The sequence below is a fragment of the Xylona heveae genome (genome assembly GCF_001619985.1).
Source record: "Xylona heveae TC161 unplaced genomic scaffold L228scaffold_12, whole genome shotgun sequence".
Classification (NCBI taxonomy): domain Eukaryota; kingdom Fungi; phylum Ascomycota; class Xylonomycetes; order Xylonales; family Xylonaceae; genus Xylona; species Xylona heveae.
Window position 1 is genome coordinate 113,372 of NW_017264204.1, and position 19,341 is coordinate 132,712.

Consider the following 19,341-nt stretch of genomic DNA (forward strand, 5'->3'; position numbering starts at 1 on the left):
TCCTTGTGATGTTTTATCTCCGATAACGGGTTCTTCACCCTGTTTGGTCGAAATCCAAATATTTCTTTCGTCCGTCTTGAACGGTTGATGGTCACTATTCTGGTGCTGCTCACCCAATGAATCCTCAGGATTCCCTCTTCAAAAGACAAGGTATTCACAAGGGAACACCGTGAACGATGTGTTTTCTAATGTCTTCTCGTACTGCCATTTAAAAGCTACAAGTCATTCTCTGAAGCTTCACTGGACACGAACTATTCACGTTCGTAATTCCTCTTCCCACTACATACACCTGGCGCATAAATACTTCGACTCCTGCTCCAAATGCTTATCTTTCGCTGTTGCTTTTTCTTGCAGCTGCTATCCACACCCGAATTTGCTTGATCTAACAATAGCCTGTTGCATATGATCTTAACCGTGTTCGAACTTGAAAAAAGACCTTGAAACAGAAATCCGACTGAAATTTCGTTGCAATGGTCGTGCAACAATCAGACTGTCAAAATCTTCAGCATGATTATTATTGCCACAATATGCTTTATCTCTGACTTTCGTACTCCATCTGCATCTGTGATAAATATCTTGTTTCCAATGACGGGAAAGAATAACGGTGCTCACTGAAGCAATTGGAGATCTTGGAACATTCTAAGAGCAAAAAAGCCCGATTATCGAAAGCGAAAATGTGGTGTCAAACAACAAAAACCCTCAGCTGTACAATAACAATAAAATCTCATTCGTCATATTGCAAGCGATATGAGAATCTTTGGAGCATATAACGCTGAATTCCAGCTCGAAAGCTCTACGACTGCGAGACCAACAGCTTCCACCACCGAAAGGAAGTTCGATGTTGCTAACATCGAAAATTAAAGTCTTAGACCCGGCAAGCTGATGCCAATATCGACAGCGCAAAAAAGGAAAATCCTCTTAAAAAAAGATGATGGAGAGAGCCAGTCGACCTCGTCGGCAGGGAGACTGTTGCAGCTAGAAACATCAGGTTAACATACTTCGCCAGATTTTTTGCTGAAAAATATGTCCTGTTCACGCTTTGGCATCTTGAGAGTCCAGAGAATCTGCGTCAAAATCGGTGTACCACTCCTTGGCCTCATTGTCGCCTGCATTGTTACAAGTAGGGAATAAGCACTCGTCTCCTTTGCTCAACCAAACAGCGACATCAATCGTCACGAGTGACTATCTCTTTGTAAGCCCTCCGCGGTGCAGAAGAGCCAGATGAACCTAAGAATGCCTTCAGTGATATCGTCAATATGCTCGCTCTTTGGGTGAGGCCAAAGATTACGCTGGAGATTTTTACAACATGTTATTATAAGGTCAAGGCTCAGAGAGTCCCCTCGAACGATATCCAAAAGAAGAGAGAAACAGACTGCGGCTCTAAAATCGTCGATGGCAATATTGTCATGGACGGTATGTCATCCATCCACTGGTGGCCGCTATCCTGGAGTTATATCGATGCGGGCTCATGTCTAACATGGGGCCGTGTTGATTCGATGGCTTGTGGACTCCGAATTCCACGTGCGACAAGTGCTACAGCCACTTCCAAACCCAGGATTTCGATGCCGGTCTTGGCCCGGAACAACCCTGAAGACTCAGATATTGTCATGTGGAATGTGGCGGTCGTTCGTGCTTGCTTCTTTTGTTATTCCTCTATCACTCCTTCCTTTCTTGACTACTGTGTGTTTTTGTTCGCACATCTACCCGTGCCTGGGACGCTTTAATACCCATCAGTGTCTTCAGCGTCGTTTGTATCGTTTTTGCATTCTATCAAGGAGTCACCCACCTCAATGATGAATATTATATTGCCTTCATGACAAATCGGAGCAATCTTCAGACCCTCTGAGGGGACCTACCAAAAACCTTGATCTCGAGATGCAACGCCAGAGCAGCAATGATCAGCACATCGGTTCGGCGGGGCGTCATTACAATTCCTCCTTTGGCACATCCACGTTGTGAGCAGTTAGTCGACCTTCAGATGAAGAATTCATCGATATTGAAAACATTACGAAAAGTTATGTGGACCGCCAATTGCAGCCGAATGCGCCTCTGAATCTGAGATTGTAAGCATTCTCAATCACAAGCAGAGATATGCAGACGGCTAATGCATCAACAGAAAGGCAATGCAGTGACCATACAGATCTCGGCAGACCAGTTGAGAAGAGTGATTTTCTCATATAGCAAGGTATATTTTCTACGAGGCCTCTCAAACAAGGCGGTCACAGAGCCAATCCTGGAAGTAATGCCCAGGATTGTGCAGACGGACCAAAGCTACATTGGTGGACGCAGTGAAGCGCAGAAGCACTTCAAGAACTTCAAAGCTGGCTCCCGGCTGGGTAATCCAAGCCTGAAAAGATATTGGAGTGATCCTAGAGATCCATGAACACACCGAACTTGATCCCACCAGTGTCTTTTATCCGCCGACACCCTCACCAGTACTCGTCAGGAAGTCTTGCCTGATTGCATGCCGTCACCGGTACGCATTCTCCAGCAACCAAGAGAACCCAGAAGTGGAAAAGGTGTTGAGCCAACCTTTGCGGCTCTTACTTCCCAAGACCAGTGGCTCAACGACTTCGCATGTCATCTTCTCCTCATCAGAGGATGGAACCAGCCGAATATATTGAACCAGCGAGTCTCCGAGAAAACACCGGAGAGGAAACCAAGTAATCAGCCAGATGATAAGGCAATGAAGACCGCTCGATTGGATCCCCAGACCCTTGATCCTGACTGGACAATGTTCGAGTATCATGGTCGTGTTCTCTCCATCCCCCTGATGGACAACCAAGCAAACCCTCACAGATAAAAAAGCTGTTGTGTCCAGAAAGAGGTGGAGATCAAAAGACACGACCTTGTGGTTCGGCTCACAAAGAAGAGGAAGAGCATGTCAGTACCGCTCGGCGAGTTGGTGAGAAATTTCAACGAATTTTAAGGCGGAGATGAGAAGTTAAACATAAACAATCGTCCGCCTTGAATCCAGAGATGCTGAAAGAAGCGCCGAACGGGCAATCCCATATATTCCCCTGAGGCTAGTACGTGAGATTTTGTATCTCAGCGCTGCTCATTGAGTCCAACCAGTTTCGAAGAAAACAAGACCAAGGGATTGAGGAGAGAAGAACGACATATTCACAGCCGAGGAACTTAGCATCCTCGTGGCTGAAGAGAAGCTGGCCAGTCAGCTATTTGTTGCTTAGTCCAGACCCATCTTGTGTTTTCTGTGGCGGATCGACAGCCTATCGTTTTGTTGCGGAGACTATTGCATTTAAAATTTACTTCCGTGGAAGAGCTTTTGAACGGCGGCACAATCAAGACGAACATGGGAAAGACGATGACAAGGTCGGTGAAGGCAAAATATGCGGTTCAGTCTTATGGAACAGCGATACGAGCGACCCATGAACCAGAAAGTATTCTCGAAGAAATCGACCAAATGTGGAGATGGGAGTCGCTCGAAATGGACGAAATGGAGCGAACGTGGAACAAGAACCCCGCATTCAAACCAAATCCCGGAACTGAGGATCATACTTGATGATCTAAAAGATTGTGAGCAGACAGAAAGCTTCTCCTGGAAGGAAAGCTCCCTCATCGGGCTCCTTGAAAACCCTGACGAGGAAGTCAAAATGAAGGGGGTTACTAGCTGGGTATCAAGGAAGAATAAGCTCTCTCCGGCAAAAGCATATGAAGAGAAAAGATTGTGCATTTGCATAGGAAAACTAGTACCCTTTTTGTTGAGCTGACACCACCACGTAAGGGGGCTCCCTTTGTTAATATGACTGCTGAAGGAGCATCTCAAACACCCAGGGAATACTAGCAACATGAAGCGAAAGGCCCCAGGACATACCCAATCGCCACAGTTGAAAAAGGCGAAGTTTTGGCCGGCCGAGAGCTTAGAGGATTCTGCACAACAAGACGAAAATGATCGTGCCAAGCTCAAGGCAACCATACTACCACTTCAAGAACGATTGAAAGAGCTCGAAGAGCAGGAAAATGTAAGTAGAGAATCATGGAAATATGATATCCTTACGCTGTGCCAAGCTGCTAACATAGAAGGATCAGCTTTTCCAAAGACAGCAAGCATGAGCACGATGTAGCACCAAACATGGAGAAAGATGTTGAGATGGACTCGAAATCCACCACCCAAAGAAGAACCGCAAGACGATGAGGGCTTCATGAGAACTTCTTGGATGTCTTGGAACGAAAAAGTAAAAAGTCCAATCGTTGGTTGACGGATCATCTGGTTGGAACAACAGGCGTTGAATGGAACTATCAGCTCCGACTTTCTTCAAATTGCCAGGTACATAATAAACAGGAAACGTGGCGAGGAAATAAAGATTGCAATGATAAAAGAGTGGAATGTATTTCATTTTGCTTGCTTTCTCACAAGCTCGGTGACTTGGTAGAATACCGGAAAGAAATGGTGCGTAAGAGAACTGAATTCATGGAGAAAGGCCAACAAAGTAGTAACACAATACAAGAAACCAGCTGGTAACACAGCTGTAGAGAGACTTTAGGTTACCCCAACGCCACGCTTGCTCTCAAATGCCATAATTCACCTAGATTGAAACCGAACAATATTTTCCCGAATTGCATCCTGTAAAAACGGTTGAATCCGTACGTGTTTTGCCCTCATGTATTTCCCGAAGCGCCGGCCCAGTAGCTCATTGTAGGTCAGATCAAACTGTTTCCCATGCATCCTCTTATTCGTTGTCAAACGGATCAAAGCTAACAGTTGGAGACTCTTCATCGCTATCTGCACGTCCCTTGCTCAAAGCATTTCGGAGCAGACCGCCTTCCTGAAACGCAGCTTCTCGGTCGCGCCTCATGCCCTCAAGTACAGCGACCAGACCGCCTTGCCGCAGCCGATCTAGAACAACATTCATGCCTTCCTTACTTTTAGCTAGAGCTTCTCTGGTTCTGCGCATCCCAATCAGCTCAATTGAGCCTTGTATAGAAGCTGTTGACCAGGATTTGAACAGCCCTCGTTTAGGCTGCTCTTCTTCTTCCTCTACCCGAGAACTGGAGGAAGCTTCTTCGATAACCTTTGATCTCTGCTTCAAGAATCGGCCTTGGCCGAGACGCGAGAGCAATGTTACCGATGCTGTAACATCCGTTCCGGTGTCTTTTGCATGCTCAATGAGGGAAGCAGTACCGCTGGAGGTGTCGCGTGACCCCACTTCAATGATCCCAAGTGGCCGACGATACATTTGTCTCTCGACAACGCTAAGTATCCCAGTCCACTCGAGGTTTCGAGACTCTGTCTCCATCCATCCTTCCTTGACATCAACGATGCTGGTCTCAAGAATATAACTCTGGCTCGAATCGTCGTTGGCATTGCCTAAGATGCTTTTCGGGAGAAGCTTGAGCACAGCCGGGGGCAATTTGGACTTTTTCAGATGCAGTCTTGTCGTATAAAGACGCTGGGTTTCTGCATCAAATCGCCGATCAATCACGTCGGTGGAGATAACGTGAGTGGCATAAGGGTTTGGATAGCGGAGAAAGTAGGCTAGGGCGACGGCGGGAAAAGAGTAGTCATAGCTGAAGGAATTTTCGTAGACCTTCACCATTGTGAAGAATTGACATGATCACCTTCCGTAATCATCCGTAAACATAAAAGCAAGCACGGATCAGTCACAAGAGGTGGTTAGTTTGAAGGGGGCAAATGATGGGGAAGCTCGGGGGTATTTCGATTCTGCCCCAGAAAGTCGAGAATCATTCCACAGCTTGGCCCGATTGGGCTTAATGTCATTCGCCCCCCAAAAGAGCTGCCATAGCTGCGCGTAAAGGCTTCCGTAAATTACTTACGTAATCATGGGATGCCCCTCAGTGCCCTAATGGAAGTCAGACGGTGACTCTTTCGGCGATATCTGTCTGTTTTACAGCAGTCTTCAGTTGACAAGGACCGTACTGGCGTGGTGTTGAATATTTTTAAATTTGACTTGTATAGATTGTCTTCATTTATACCCATTTAGACTCTGTCGCCGCGACTATTAATTCAGTCTTCTGCCCCTCCTCTGCCCCGCTCGTCCTTACACCACCATGTCGGAGGGCAAGCTGCCTGAAAATGTGCCCGCGCAGGGCAAAGATCTCCCTATCCGCGAACAACCGCCGCCGCCTCACCCGATTCACCAGGCGCAGAAAGTGACACCGTACGAGGTCTCTGGTGGTGTTGACGAAAATGGTGTTGCGATTGCGATCAACTATAACAAGCTGGTGGAAGAGTTCGGCACCAAACGCATTGACAAGACGCTGCTGGAGAAATTCGAGCGTGTGACGGGACACAAGGCCCATCGATTTCTCAGACGTGGCATTGTTTTCAGTCACCGTGAGCTTGATATGATTCTGGATCGCCATGAGAAGGGCGAGCCATTTTTCCTTTACACTGGCCGAGGACCCAGCAGTGACAGCATGCACGTTGGGCACACCGTGCCATTTGAGTTTACCAAGTGAGCGAATGAATTGCTAAATATCAGAAAAGAATCTGTGTCTAATTTTACCCAGGTGGCTCCAGGAAGTTTTCAACGTGCCGCTCGTTATCATGTTGACGGACGACGAGAAGTTTTTGTACAGCAAAAAGGGCCTCACCCAAGAGGCTGCCATGCAATATGCCATGGACAACGCAAAGGACATTATAGCTGTTGGTTTCGACATCAAGAAGACGTACATTTTCAGCGACCTTGCTTCCATGGATGCTCCTTTCTACCAGAACGTCAACCTCTTCTCCAAGGCTGTCACTTTCAACCAAATTCGAGGCGCTTTCGGTATGACGGATAGGTACGTTCTTGATCACCATAACTAATGTGATGGTGTGGACCTTTGCCCTAACAACCAAACAGTGACAGTATTGGAAAAATTCATTATGCTGCGATTCAGGGTGCTACATCTTTCGCTACTACCTTCCCTTACATTTTCGGCGACGACAAGAAGCGGGTCGCCAAGATTCCCAGCTTGATTCCCTGTGCCATTGATCAAGATCCGTATTTCCGTGTCACCCGAGACATTTCCAGTCGTCTAAAGTATGTGCGACCGGCACTCATTCACTCTATCTTCTTGCCTGCTTTGCAGGGTCCTGGCAGTAAGATGTCTGCCAGTGACGAGACCTCTGCTATTTTTATGAAGGATACACAAAACCAGATCAAGAACAAGGTCAACAAATACGCTTTCTCTGGCGGTCAAGTCTCAGCTGAAGAGCAGAGGAAGCTCGGAGGCAATACCGATGTGGATGTATCCTTCCAATACCTGACCTTCTTCCTCGAAGATGACGCCGAGCTAGAGCGCATCAAGGTTGCATACCAGAAGGGCGAGATGCTCACTGGAGAATTGAAGCAGATCTGTATCCGAGAGCTGCAGACCTACGTCAAGGGCTTCCAAGAGCGACGAGCGCAAGTCACCGACGAAATCCGTGATGAGTATATGCGGAAGAGGAAGCTCGAGTTCCGGAATAACCCTAACCCGGTCAATGGGACTGATAAGAAATAAAACGCGCGCAAACGCGCGAGCTGATGAGCTGATGACCTTACAAGCGACATCATAAAAATCTTTTGCATAACGGCGTATTTAATTCAGATACCGAACGATTTAACTGCATCGGCATTTGTAGACAGCGAATTCATTTCTTCGAATCTAAAATTTATAGATCACGTTTTGAAGATGCTTTATTGGAATATCCATCGCTCATGCAGGTCTAGCTGTAAAGATTTCATCTGGGCACGTGCAAATACTTCATGCCGCTGTAGCCTTTATTCTTCCCCAAGTCAATCCTCTGACCCCGTTGCTGATATAGCATTCCTCTCCCTCCTTTATACTCTTTATATCAACCACTTCCTCCTCGCATTGTCTCTGTTCCAGCAACCATCTCCTAGTGGTACCGACCTGCCCGCCCGATTCCACAGGCGGCGTGACCCATCTACCTCCCCGGTAAAAAAAAACGCTAGTCAAACTTCCCTCCATTGCCTCACCATTGGGGTTGATCAGCACGACCTCTGCTTTGTCCTGGAATGATTTGATTCCCGCTCGCTCACGTGCGCCAGAGTACATGGCTCGCGCTGTCGTCTTGAAACTAGTAAAAGGCGTAGGATCAGTGCGTTGAGAATCAATTATTATATCCCATGGTTGCAGGCCGCTGATAGCGCTGGTCCCACTTCCGACTTGTAGGGCTCCGCCGGTCTTGGAGGATCCTACAAAGGTGTCGTGTAGTTTGAGATCTTTCGGGTACAAGTCCTGCAGTGTTACTGCTGGTGTCGGGCTCAGTTCAACTGTGAGCTTCCCAGTTTCGGCGAGCAATACGCGGACCTGGCAGACTTCGTAAGTTCAAATTTAAAGACCGTTGGATATAAGACAAGCGGAGGAAGAAGGGTGGACAAGTAACAAATTAGAAAACAAAACAGAGTAGGACTGAATTATGGGGTTGCGGACCTTTAGCGGTGTTCTCTCATTTTCATGAATGCTTTTTCCAGAGTAATACTCGTTGACTTGTGCGGACAAGACCTCGTAGAGGGAAGTCAATCCCTTCTCTGCATCAAGCGTTTTGATAGCCTGCGGCCAGCCAAAGTGCGTTGCCGCAGAAAGCATCCGATCTCGGTGATATGGCAGCATATAAAATGCATTGGGGAAAGTTAGGCCATATAATTGTGAATTGGCCTCGCAATGAAGAAGAGCCGGGTCGTACCGGAGCGAGGAGAAGAGGTCGAATTGCTCTTCTGCAACCATTTTGATTCTGGAAGATGATATTTGGAACAAAAGAGACGACTTTATTTTGCAATAATAAAAAAGAAAAAATGATTGAAAAGCATCCAAAAGAAGACAGTCAAGGAAGCAAATAAAAAAGGAGAATTGATAAGACAAATGTATGAAAGATTAATATGGCGTGCTGATATAAAGAATTTTCACGTGATACCAATAGAATTGCAGGATTTAAAACACAAACAGGAAACAGCAAATAAATATTACTCTCAACCTATGAAAAATACAGTCTCTCTCTTGCTGAGGCTGTGGATAAGTTATAACAATTGGGAGTAGCAACAACAGGGATAGAAGTGATGAGATAAGCAGGCCATGTTGATGACCTCAGACGTGACTTCGGTTGGCGGTTGGTGACTGCAGCGAATGAGGTAAACTTTCGCGAAATCTTCCCTCTCGAAACTCGGAAGCTTCCTGACAATATTGCGACCTCGTGCACGTTGCAAATCCCATCGTCAACATCGCCAGGCGACCGTCTTCCCTTCAATCCGGACATTCATTTTGGTCCCAATTGTCGTCCTGCCTACTTTGGCACCATTTTTAAGTCACTTTTCACATCATGTCTGGTGCTGAATCTGTACCGGCCGTGCCTGCGCCCCGTGTGGCCCTGGACAGCTCCGCCGTCTCTGCGCCTTCGTCATTATGGGATCGCATCTCGAGCTGGGCTTCTGAGCACAAGGCTGTAGTATACACAATTGCTGGTGTTGCTGTGGTCGTCACTGGAGCTGGTGCTGTCTACTACTTCTCCGAATCCAATAAGGGATCGAAGGCTGGCGAGACCAGCACTGCTGCTGCCCCGGAGAAGAAGAAGAGCAAGAAGGACCGCCGAAAAGCTAAGAAGCAGGCCGAGACTGCTGCAAAGAAGGAGGGTAAGTGACACCGCAGGTTCAGGAATCTCAAAAACAAGGATATTGAACTCTCTGCAGAAGAGGCCAAGAAGAAGCCGGGTACTGCTGAGACGGCTTCGGATGACCTGCCCGAGGTTGACGAGGCCTCTGTTGCCGCCCTCTCTGAGCAGGTAAGCACCAAGATTAGAAATATGTCTCATGTAAGGCTTTAAATTGACATCATGTTTAGGAGCGCAAGGATCTTGCTGCCAAGCTGAAGGCAGCTGGCAACCAGGCCTACGGATCCAAGAACTACATTCGTGCTATTGACCTCTACGGCAAGGCTATCATCTGCAAGCCTGACCCTATCTTCTACTCAAATCGTGCTGCCTGCTACAACGCTCTCGGCGACTGGGACAAGGTCATCGCTGATACCACTGCCGCTCTTTCCCTCGACAACGAGTACGTCAAGGCTCTGAACCGGAGAGCGAATGCCTATGAGCAACTCGAAAAGAACAGCGAGGCTTTGTTGGACTTCACTGCCAGCTGCATCATTGATGGCTTCCGAAATGACCAGAGTGCCCAGAGCGTGGAGCGACTGCTCAAGAAGGTTGCTGAGACAAAGGGCAAGGCCATTCTCGAGGGCAAGGAGAAGAGACTCCCCAGTGCTACTTTTGTGACCAACTACTTGCAGAGCTTCCGAGCTCAGACTGCTCCTCAGGGTCTCGAAGAAGCGACTGAGCTTCCGGAAGAGAGCGGAAAGGGACAGCTGCGCGCTGGTCTGACCGCCATGGCCAAGAGAACTGGCGATGGGTACGCTGAAGCTGCGACCGCCTTCGACAAGGCCCTTGCCCTTGGTGACTTGGGTGAGCACGAGGCCCTGGCTTACAATCTGCGAGGCACCTTCCGGTATCTCCGTGGTGAGAATGCCGATGCCCTTGGTGACTTAACCAAGTCTGTCGAGCTCCAGCCCGCTTTGACCCAGAGCTACATCAAACGCGCCAGCATGTTCCTCGAGATGGGTAAGCATATCTAGTGACTAAGAATTGATCGAAGAGCCAAACTGACATGAATTTACAGGCGACAAGCAGGCCGCTGCGGATGATTTTGAAAAGGCTGTTCAACACAACAAGGATGACCCCGACATCTACTACCACCGCGCCCAACTTCACTTCATCCTGGGCGAGTTCGCTGATGCCGCCAAGGACTACCAAAAGTCGATCGACCTCGACAAGGACTTTATCTTCTCATACATCCAGCTCGGTGTGACACAGTACAAGATGGGCTCCATTGCTTCCTCGATGGCTACTTTCCGTCGCTGCATCAAGAACTTTGAGAAGGTTCCCGACGTCTACAACTACTACGGCGAGCTTCTGCTCGACCAGCAAAAGTTCCAGGAGGCTATTGAGAAGTTTGACACCGCCGTTGAGATGGAGAAGCAGGAGAAGCCCCTTGGAATGAACGTCCTGCCTCTGATTAACAAGGCTCTCGCCGTGTTCCAGTGGAAGCAGGACTTCCAGGAGGCCGAGAAGCTTTGCCAGAAGGCTCTCATCCGTAAGTTTGCTCGAATTTCTAGCCATATAGTTTCGTCTGCTGACCTAAAAAAAAGTCGACCCTGAGTGTGACATTGCCGTCGCCACCATGGCGCAGCTTCTCCTCCAGCAGGGCAAGGTCACCGATGCCCTCAAGTACTTTGAGCGTGCCGCCGAGCTCGCCCGTACCGAAGGCGAAATCATTAACGCTCTATCCTACGCCGAGGCCACGAGAACTCAGCTTGAGGTATGTCGCCCTAGGCTATGTTAAACATGGGCGATTTTCTTTCTTCGTCATTCTAACGCGTCCATCCAACAGGTGCAACAAAAATACCCTCAGCTTGCCGCCCGCCTTTCCGGCATGGGAGCTGGCATGGGCGGTCCCGCCATGAGATAAAAAGTATCAAGTTACTGGTCTCAAGGGGTGCTGAAGTGGCGGTAGGCGTGCTTTGCCTCACCGCTTGACCGTTTTATGTTCACTGTCCTCTAATTTACCTTCCCCTTACGATTACATCCTTTCCTTTTCGATATTGTCATAGTGAGACAGCGCTCGTGGTCTCCGAGTCTGCAATATCTGCGCCTCTTTCACTTTGTTCGGGACTCATCGTGCCACAGTCATACCAGCACGTGTTGGGCTGATACGCTCTCGTCGCTGATTGTTTTCAGCGTCAACTACCTTCTGTTTTCCGTTAGTTTTGGTACAGTACCCTTGGTACAAAAAGGCTTTTTCTACTTGTTTTATTGTAGTTGTGGTCATGTTTTCTTAAAGTGTATACATCTCCACTTCTGTGTTGTTGCTTTCCGCTGGCCCTTTTTCCTTTTGCTCGTCGTTCCTATTCTTGCTCCGCAGATTGGGTTTGGATCGGATGTGTCATATGGTTCACTGGCGACTTTCATTCGTTTGCGCATTATTCTTGTTTAGGGATGTATCGACTGCTCACGCGAACGAATGGACGCTGGCTTCCGCATATATTTTCCAATGGTTTCTTGTTACCTTGATGCGGACTGTTTTACCGGAAGGTACAGCTGACCGTGTTCCTTCTGTATGTCTTCAGAGATTTTTGAGGACACTGGTACCTGCCTCTGGTTTGGCAGGCTTTCAAGCTACTGGAAGGGGAAGTATAGGATAAGCAGTAGGGCTGGGGGATTCATGTGGTTCCTGTCAAAGGAGCGCATTTGTATGATAGAAGATTCGTTGAAGGAAATAGTGACATGGATATGGAGGATTATTGATCCGGCAGGTCAGTTAGGATTAATGGATAGCCATGGCATATTGTAGCATTATACTTTATTGATTCAGTGCACCTGATCTAGCGGACCAAGAGACATTTGAACCTTGTAGTGTTTCCTAATCTTGAATAATAGCCGTACACAACGCCGGAATTGGTCCTGGGAGAGGTTGTCTCGCAGGTGCGTTTTCCGTGAAGCAAGGTTCTGGATCGGTCCTGTATCATTATCGCCGAACACATAAATCGCTTCGAATGACCCATTTTTCGCCCTCTTTTACCTCCAGCCCTTCATGCAGCATGCAGTCCTCCCCATGCTTGTGCAGGAGCGCAGTGCCAGTCTCGAGCGATACGACCACAGATTTACCGCTGGTGAGGCCATTGCTTGATGATGACGTTGACGGGTCCGGATAAAATACTGTTTCTCCACCAATGCATCCGGATGAAGGAGATGTTAAGTAGATGAGTAAAGTCCAAGTGGTTTTGGCGGGGGTCGCGGTGGGTGTAGTCGGAAGACTAAGTTTGTTGGACTCGTCGTCTTTTTTTTTTGGTGTGAGTTATAAACAAAGGAGTGGAAATGATGAAGTGACGATGAAAAGCCAAAAGAAAATGGAAATCAAAGCGAAATGGAAACCGAAATAAAAAAAAAATGTTTTTCATAAAAAGAGAAGAAAACGTACAATGCTGTGCAAAAAACTGCCCCTTTCGATAGCGGTAGATTCTGATATTCGGATTTAATCCGACGACTTCTCCGCCCCATAACTGGCGTCTGGCCGCTTCAGACATACCCTCTTCCGCATAATCATACTCTGATATAGCAGATCCGCAGACCAAATCTTTCAAAGCGGTAGAGTTCCATAGCTGTTCCGCAAAAGCGGGATCTTCAATCTGGAAACGGTCATTGACACGTACAGCATCGCCCTTTTTGGGCTTAGCGGGAGTCGTGAGAAATGGTAGGCTTGAGAGAAAAGACACGTAGGTCTTGCAGAGACTGGCGGTGAAGAAATTAGGGATAGTGATTATTTGATTCTCCACGAGAGTTGACAGAGAAAGATCGCAGTTTGGCACAAGTGGTTCTAAAGGTGGCCAGTTGGGGCGAGCTGTAGATTTTGCAATAGTCGTTGTGGCTGATTTGGCTGAAGATGCCGGAGCGGTGTCCTTGCGTTTGCTGCCTTTCGGAGGCATTGTATTTCTGTGTTACTTGCCTTGATTGAATGAAAGATTGGTCACAGTGATTTGGAGAAGAGAATTAGGAGAGTATATGCGGAGAAAAGCAGACTCGTATATGTTGGGCGGGATGAAGTTTAAGTGATCTCTGTGACGAGAGGGAGATATATGTGTAATTATGATCAAATAATGCTGAGAAAAATATTTTTATTTGGAACACAATGACTAAATTACAGAATAATAAACCTGATGAAACACAATCAAACAAGATCATTTTATTTTTTTTACAGACCTCTATAGACTATTTGATAGAGGATTATTAGATTTATGCACCGTAGAATATGCAGCGTTGGATTAAAGTTGTGAAAAATGATAAGAGATTGCATATATGGCCTTTACCGGATAGCGTAAATTTCCCCCGCGAGTCAAGCCGCCAAGATTTTCTCCGGCCAAGAACATAGACCGGAAGTGTAATCTCTCCTCCTCTCACCCCCAAACTTGCCATCATCGTCGTCTTCATCTTCACCGCCCTCTAGCGCCACCGACCGCTGGGCGACAACATCTCGAGCGCGAAGGACGTGGTGTAGCCTAATGATGCCATATTTTGGCCGGCGCGATTGCACTGCAATTTCATCTCGATCGCGACCTTTGCTCACTTGCGATATCTCAATCGACAATCGCGCGAATCCGCTTGAGAGAATGCCGAACCCCCGGACTTAGCAAATATGGATCACGACACGGAGTATAACAGCGCCCCTCCACAGGGCGACGACGAGGCTGGCGGTCTCGTTCAACCGTCCATTCAAGAAGAAAATCCGGTCGACGCGGATCAATCGCAAGAGCCTGCCGTTCCCGAAAGAAATCTAGACAGCTCTTTTGACGCGAATGCTTCCGAGCCTCAGGCAGCAAAGGCAGAAGAGGATTTTGACCAATTTCCGCCTCAGGAGAATGGTGAAGCGCAGAACTTAGCTATGGACGCATTACCGGATAATACTGCTCTGGCTGACGCGACTCCTGATCGTTCGTCATCGCTGGACGCGACTCCCGGCGATGCGACCGGCCTGTTAAACGGGCAAATTGATACATTAGACGACACACCAATGGTGGGAGCGAATGGACCTGTTGGCGGCAATGCGACCGCCAAAAGACCTTCTGAACAGTTTGGTACTCCTGTAGATGCCGCAGCTCAAGCGGCGCCGCTCTACGATGGCTCGATTGGCGACCCTATGGCGCTTGATCCTGCTCCAGACATGTCGATGCTGCCGCCCGACGCGACAAATTTTGACGACCCCTTTTTAGAACCAGCAGCTCCCGTTTCAGAGCCCGAAGCTCCCCGCATTCAGGCTTTTGCTAAACTCGAATTTGACGATGGCCAGTTTTACATGAATACTTATTCCGTTGAGCTTGGTCGAGATATTCGCGCTGCGAGATTGGCCGTGCAAAAAGACAAGGATCAGGAGACTAGTCAACCACCCGCAGTCAATGGCAAGCGACGCAGTTCCAGTGGTGCTGATGGTCCCCATACCCCGACCAAACTCATCAAATGGGAAGAACCAGGGAAAATGGGAGCCCCAAGCGTTATCAGTGAAACGGGCGGCATTATGGGTGTAGACGCGCAAGACACAGAGAAGCGCAGGAAAAAGAAGAGCAAAAAGGCCAAGTCTACAAGCTCTTCTTCGCAACATCTCTCGCGCAAAGACTCTTCATCCCACCCCAACATGCATACCGACTATCAATCTCTCGCCATGGCTTCGCTAGCAGATAATACCGGTGGACCGCATCCGGTGGACCCTATGTCACTTTTGCCATCCCCAGATGAATGCCCGCTTATCCCAATCCACCCTCCGACTGGTGCTGCAGGAGGTGCTGCAGGGCACAAGGGCATTTCGCGAAAGCACGTCAAGATCGCGTACAATTTCGACAAGCATCTCTTTGAGGTCGAAATCAAAGGCAAGAATGGAGCTTTTGTTGACGAGCAATGGTATGGCACGGGTGAAATCAAACCGCTAAAGAGCGGTAGTTATATTCAGATTGGTGGTGTGGGTGTGCGATTCGTGCTTCCCGAAGTTCCTCTAGGAGAAACCGGCGCAGAAGATCCCAAGGATGCTGCCGCGCCTCCTTCTGGTAATAAGATGAGCTTCGAGTTCGAAAATGGACGCGGCGAAAGCGTCGCACTCGAGGAAAGCAGCGCCGAGGGAGAAGAAATAGGAGAAGAAGATGAATCAGATAAAGAAGGTGCAGGTTCAGACGAAGGAGAAGAAGACGACGGAGAAGACAAATCGCAGGCAGCTGATGAAGAAATCCCGTTGGATTCGTTACCTCCAGAGGTGAAAAAGGAACTTATGGAATTGCCATTTGAATTCAGACCTGTCAAGAGGAAGGGCCCTGGACGACCGCCCAAGAATGGCATCATTTCAAAGAGAGAATTAAAACTTCGAGAAAAAGAAGCCAAACTAGCCGCACTCAGGGCTGCTCAAGAACAAGGTCTTGAGTCGCCTACGAAGGGCAAGATCGGCACTACACCTCGCAAGGATTCCAACGTCGAACTGTCACCGAATTCAAAACCGCAGAAACGTAAGTACACGAAACGAAAGGGCTTGGACCAACCAGGAACTGTTGGCGAGGCTATCGAAATTCAGCCAACACTCGAAGGATCCATTCCCATCGCACCGGAATTAGAACTACTGGATGCTCAGCCACTGAAAGAGAAGAAGCCTCCGAAGCCTCCCAAACCCGTGCGCTCGCCGTCGCCTGTCTTTGACGAGTCGCAACTCACGCCAGAGCAGCTGGCTAAGCCGCAGGCATCCTATGTCGTTCTCATTCATGAGGCACTCTCAAACTCCAAATCCGGACCAATGTCTCTTCCGCAAATCTATAGGGCCATTGAACGAAAATATCCGTTCTACAAGCTCCGAGTTCAAACAAATGGTTGGCAGAGCAGTGTTCGACATAATTTATCCCAACATCATGCGTTTCAGAAGGTGGAGCGAGATGGCAAGGGATGGCTATGGGGTATCGTACCGGGCGTCTCTATTGAAAAGGAAAAGAAGAGGAAGCTCTCCCCTCCGCCGCCGCCTCCCCATCACTATCTCCAACAACAGCCCATGATGCGTCCTCCCGGTTATCCTTTGGGGTATCAAAATCCAAGTGCTGCTCCAGGAATGATGAATCACCTGCAACCCGGAATCGCTCCTGGAATCGCGCCTGGTGGTCAGCCTCCTGGTCCTGCTGCTGCTGCTCCTCAGCCATCACAGCATCCTACATACCCTGCTGTACAGAATCCCCTCCAACCATCGAATCCGCAATTCCCTCCCGCGAGACCCCCAGGTACTTATACCTCTCCATATGCTCAGCGGCCATCCCAGCCACAGCAACAGGCTGCACCCCCTCCGCCGCCAGCTGCGCAACCTGCACCTCCTCCTCAACCATCGCCTCACAGTGGCGCCAATGGTTACTATGCCAATACCGGCCGGCCTTCTCAGCCTAACGTATACGCGCCACAACCCCAAGCTCCAGCTCCAGCAGCGCAACCTCAACCGCCGGTCCAGGCTCGTCCAGCTCCTCCCCCACAGCCGCCTGCGCAGCAATCCTCTCGGCCTAGGCTCACCGACGATATTTTACAAGCCGTTGGAAAATTCAAGACTGCGCTTGTCAGCCAGATGAATGACAAGGTCCGCGGCGAGTTGATCGTAACATCTGCCATAAACCGAACGCTCGGTATTCAGGACAAGTCTAGTGTGCCAGGCAAAGAGGACCCGCAGGAGGCAGCAATTATGAAGGCGCTGGCTGGTATGCTTGAAGCAATGGGTCGCAAAGCCGAGGCTGCTCGTCACCAGCCTCCGCCGGCGCAACCACAACAGCAGTACCACCAACCTCATCACGCGCCCATACCTGCACCAGGTCAGCAACAACGGCCAGCCCCACCGGCATATGCGCCTCCACAACAACAAGCTGCACAGCAATCCCGTACTCCACAGCCTCAATACGCGCAACCAGCGCAGACGCCGCGACCACAAATGTCAGCACAGGCGCAGCCTCAGCCCCAAATTCAGCCGCAAACCTCTCAACTTCAACAAGCTCCTCCAGGGCCAGCTGCTCAACACCGGGCATCTGTGCCTCCACCACCGCAACCGCAACAATCGCAGCAACCAACGCTACAATCATCGCAGCAGCAGCAACTTAACCCTCTGAGTCCCAAAGCGCCTCATGTCTCTGGCCAGCAGCAGCAGACGCCACAAGCGCAGTTATATCAAATCCTCCAGCAGCTAGGGCGACGTGCGTCATCCTCGTCAAATCCTCCGCCGACGCAGCAACCTCAACAGAGCCCTCCAGCACCGAATGCCCTCCTGGCTAATGGCGCAAGCAGTCCTTTGCTGCCTGCTCCGAGCGCGGTATCAGCGGTTAGCCCTAGCCCTGGATTTGCTACTGCTCAACTTTCGACAGCATCAGTGTCACCAGCCAATGCTCCATCTTCTGCGCCGGTACCTCAACCGTCAGCTGCAGCAACGCAAACTCCTGCTGTTTCGGAAGCACACGGCTCTCCTCCAGCCCCTCCGCAGGTCGCGCCACAATCGCAACCGCTTGCTCCAGCACCTGTGCAAACACCCGTTCAAGCGCCAACGCCTTCACCCGCGCCAACTCCTGCTCAAGCTCAGCCTCCGCAACAAGCTCCTGCCCAGCCCGCACTGCCGAAGCTTTCACCCTCGCCCACATCTCTGGCAGGTACAAAGCGGCCTTTGGAGCCTATCGTTCCGGACCAATCATACCTCGGATCGACCGATGGTGATGCTGCTTCTGGATTAGGTACGCAGTCTACGCACCAGGACGGTCCTGAACCAAAGAAGGTCGCTACAGGTGGTGATATCAATGCTTGACAGTGCTAGGCATTTGGAAATAATGCTCGTTGGTTGCTTATTACTAGCTCAGTGCCTACGCCCTTGCTTGCTTAAGCGCCTCGAGGCTGCATGGTGCACGTGCTCAGGATGATAGGTTCTCAGTGCTAGCGCAGTTGCGCGAATCTATATAGGAGGCCAGTTACCTTTATGATTCGGTTTGCAATTGGAGGGAGGTGAGCGGTTACGATTCAGATTGCTCCACTGGCTCAATGCATCGTGCTTCAAGATATTCAATCGAACTTCACCGTGGGCTACATCAACACGTCTCTCTTGCACTTTCAGCTTCGTCTTTACCAGGACTCTCAATAGAATGGACCGGAGTAATTAAGACACGGCGCCCAGAGACGGAGACAAACGGCGCGGACTCGCGGGGTATATAACGCGGTTTCGTTTTACTCCCAATTAAAACATACGAAGACACCATTTCTTTCAGAACGGGCCCTATCATATTTTCTTACCACACTTGTATGGGCCCAAAAGGACGTTACATAAGGAAAAAGCAAGGGACGAACCCAGAGCGACAGACCTGGGTCAGGAGTACGGACCATTCTTCTTTCTCATCTTTTGATCTGACTTATTTATTTCTATTCTTACCTTTTTCTATTCACTTCCATCTTGTGGATCTCTTTACCTTATTTTCCCTTTTCTTCCTACTTTTTCACTTATTCTTCTTTCTTACTTATCAAGTATTTCTTCCTCTGCGACTCTCATCTTGAGTGTCTTATTTAGTAACACACACGTACGGTGCGCTTTAAAAAGGGGTGGTGTATAATGGGTGCTTTTGTTGCTTTTGCTTATTTCCTGCCGCCACACTTATTTCGCTGCCACCAAGTTGGTTCCTTTTAAAATCTTCAATTCCTTATTTATTCCTTCCCCCCCCCCTTTCTCTGTTCTCTATTATCACTGTACTGCTGTACCGGGGTTTTTTTCCGGATAATTTTTTTTTCTCTGTGGCTAAAACAAT

General features: G+C 49.0%; 7 protein-coding genes across 7 annotated transcripts; 4 read left to right on the forward strand and 3 right to left on the reverse strand.

Moving 5' to 3' along the window:
• Positions 1–1,256: 1,256 nt before the first annotated feature.
• Positions 1,257–2,803, forward strand: L228DRAFT_241357 (hypothetical protein; the record flags this gene model as incomplete). Its single annotated transcript, XM_018331325.1, has 5 exons — positions 1,257–1,413; positions 1,540–1,680; positions 2,038–2,063; positions 2,117–2,185; positions 2,408–2,803. 5 exons carry the CDS (start codon positions 1,257–1,259, stop codon positions 2,801–2,803), a joined length of 789 nt encoding a protein of 262 aa, XP_018185148.1.
• A 1,511-nt stretch (positions 2,804–4,314) lies between these two features.
• Positions 4,315–5,654, reverse strand: L228DRAFT_36837 (hypothetical protein). The gene has a single exon (XM_018336525.1). It carries the CDS (start codon positions 5,556–5,558, stop codon positions 4,692–4,694), a length of 867 nt encoding a protein of 288 aa, XP_018185149.1. The 5' UTR covers positions 5,559–5,654; the 3' UTR covers positions 4,315–4,691.
• A 216-nt stretch (positions 5,655–5,870) lies between these two features.
• Positions 5,871–7,556, forward strand: L228DRAFT_36848 (tryptophanyl-tRNA synthetase). The gene is made up of 3 exons (XM_018336526.1): positions 5,871–6,437; positions 6,493–6,765; positions 6,828–7,556. The coding sequence occupies exons 1-3, from the start codon at positions 6,031–6,033 to the stop codon at positions 7,468–7,470; spliced, it is 1,323 nt and encodes a 440-aa protein (XP_018185150.1). The 5' UTR covers positions 5,871–6,030; the 3' UTR covers positions 7,471–7,556.
• An 85-nt stretch (positions 7,557–7,641) lies between these two features.
• On the reverse strand, positions 7,642–8,874 carry L228DRAFT_250645 (D-aminoacid aminotransferase-like PLP-dependent enzyme). The gene is made up of 2 exons (XM_018333383.1): positions 8,407–8,874; positions 7,642–8,283 (listed from the first exon to the last, which is right to left on the reverse strand). The coding sequence occupies exons 1-2, from the start codon at positions 8,698–8,700 to the stop codon at positions 7,714–7,716; spliced, it is 864 nt and encodes a 287-aa protein (XP_018185151.1). The 5' UTR covers positions 8,701–8,874; the 3' UTR covers positions 7,642–7,713.
• Positions 8,875–9,145: 271 nt separating this feature from the next.
• Positions 9,146–11,721, forward strand: L228DRAFT_36862 (mitochondrial import receptor subunit tom-70). Its single transcript, XM_018336527.1, has 6 exons — positions 9,146–9,599; positions 9,657–9,748; positions 9,808–10,579; positions 10,638–11,111; positions 11,167–11,336; positions 11,409–11,721. The coding sequence occupies exons 1-6, from the start codon at positions 9,290–9,292 to the stop codon at positions 11,484–11,486; spliced, it is 1,896 nt and encodes a 631-aa protein (XP_018185152.1). The 5' UTR covers positions 9,146–9,289; the 3' UTR covers positions 11,487–11,721.
• Positions 11,722–12,542: 821 nt separating this feature from the next.
• L228DRAFT_285546 (hypothetical protein) lies at positions 12,543–13,646 on the reverse strand (the record flags this gene model as incomplete). Its single annotated transcript, XM_018336347.1, has 2 exons — positions 12,996–13,646; positions 12,543–12,853 (listed from the first exon to the last, which is right to left on the reverse strand). The coding sequence occupies exons 1-2, from the start codon at positions 13,498–13,500 to the stop codon at positions 12,543–12,545; spliced, it is 816 nt and encodes a 271-aa protein (XP_018185153.1). The 5' UTR covers positions 13,501–13,646.
• Positions 13,647–13,957: 311 nt separating this feature from the next.
• Positions 13,958–18,600, forward strand: L228DRAFT_36897 (hypothetical protein). The gene is made up of 2 exons (XM_018336528.1): positions 13,958–17,363; positions 17,511–18,600. Exons 1-2 carry the CDS (start codon positions 14,208–14,210, stop codon positions 18,354–18,356), a joined length of 4,002 nt encoding a protein of 1,333 aa, XP_018185154.1. The 5' UTR covers positions 13,958–14,207; the 3' UTR covers positions 18,357–18,600.
• The last annotated feature ends 741 nt before the right edge of the window (positions 18,601–19,341 follow it).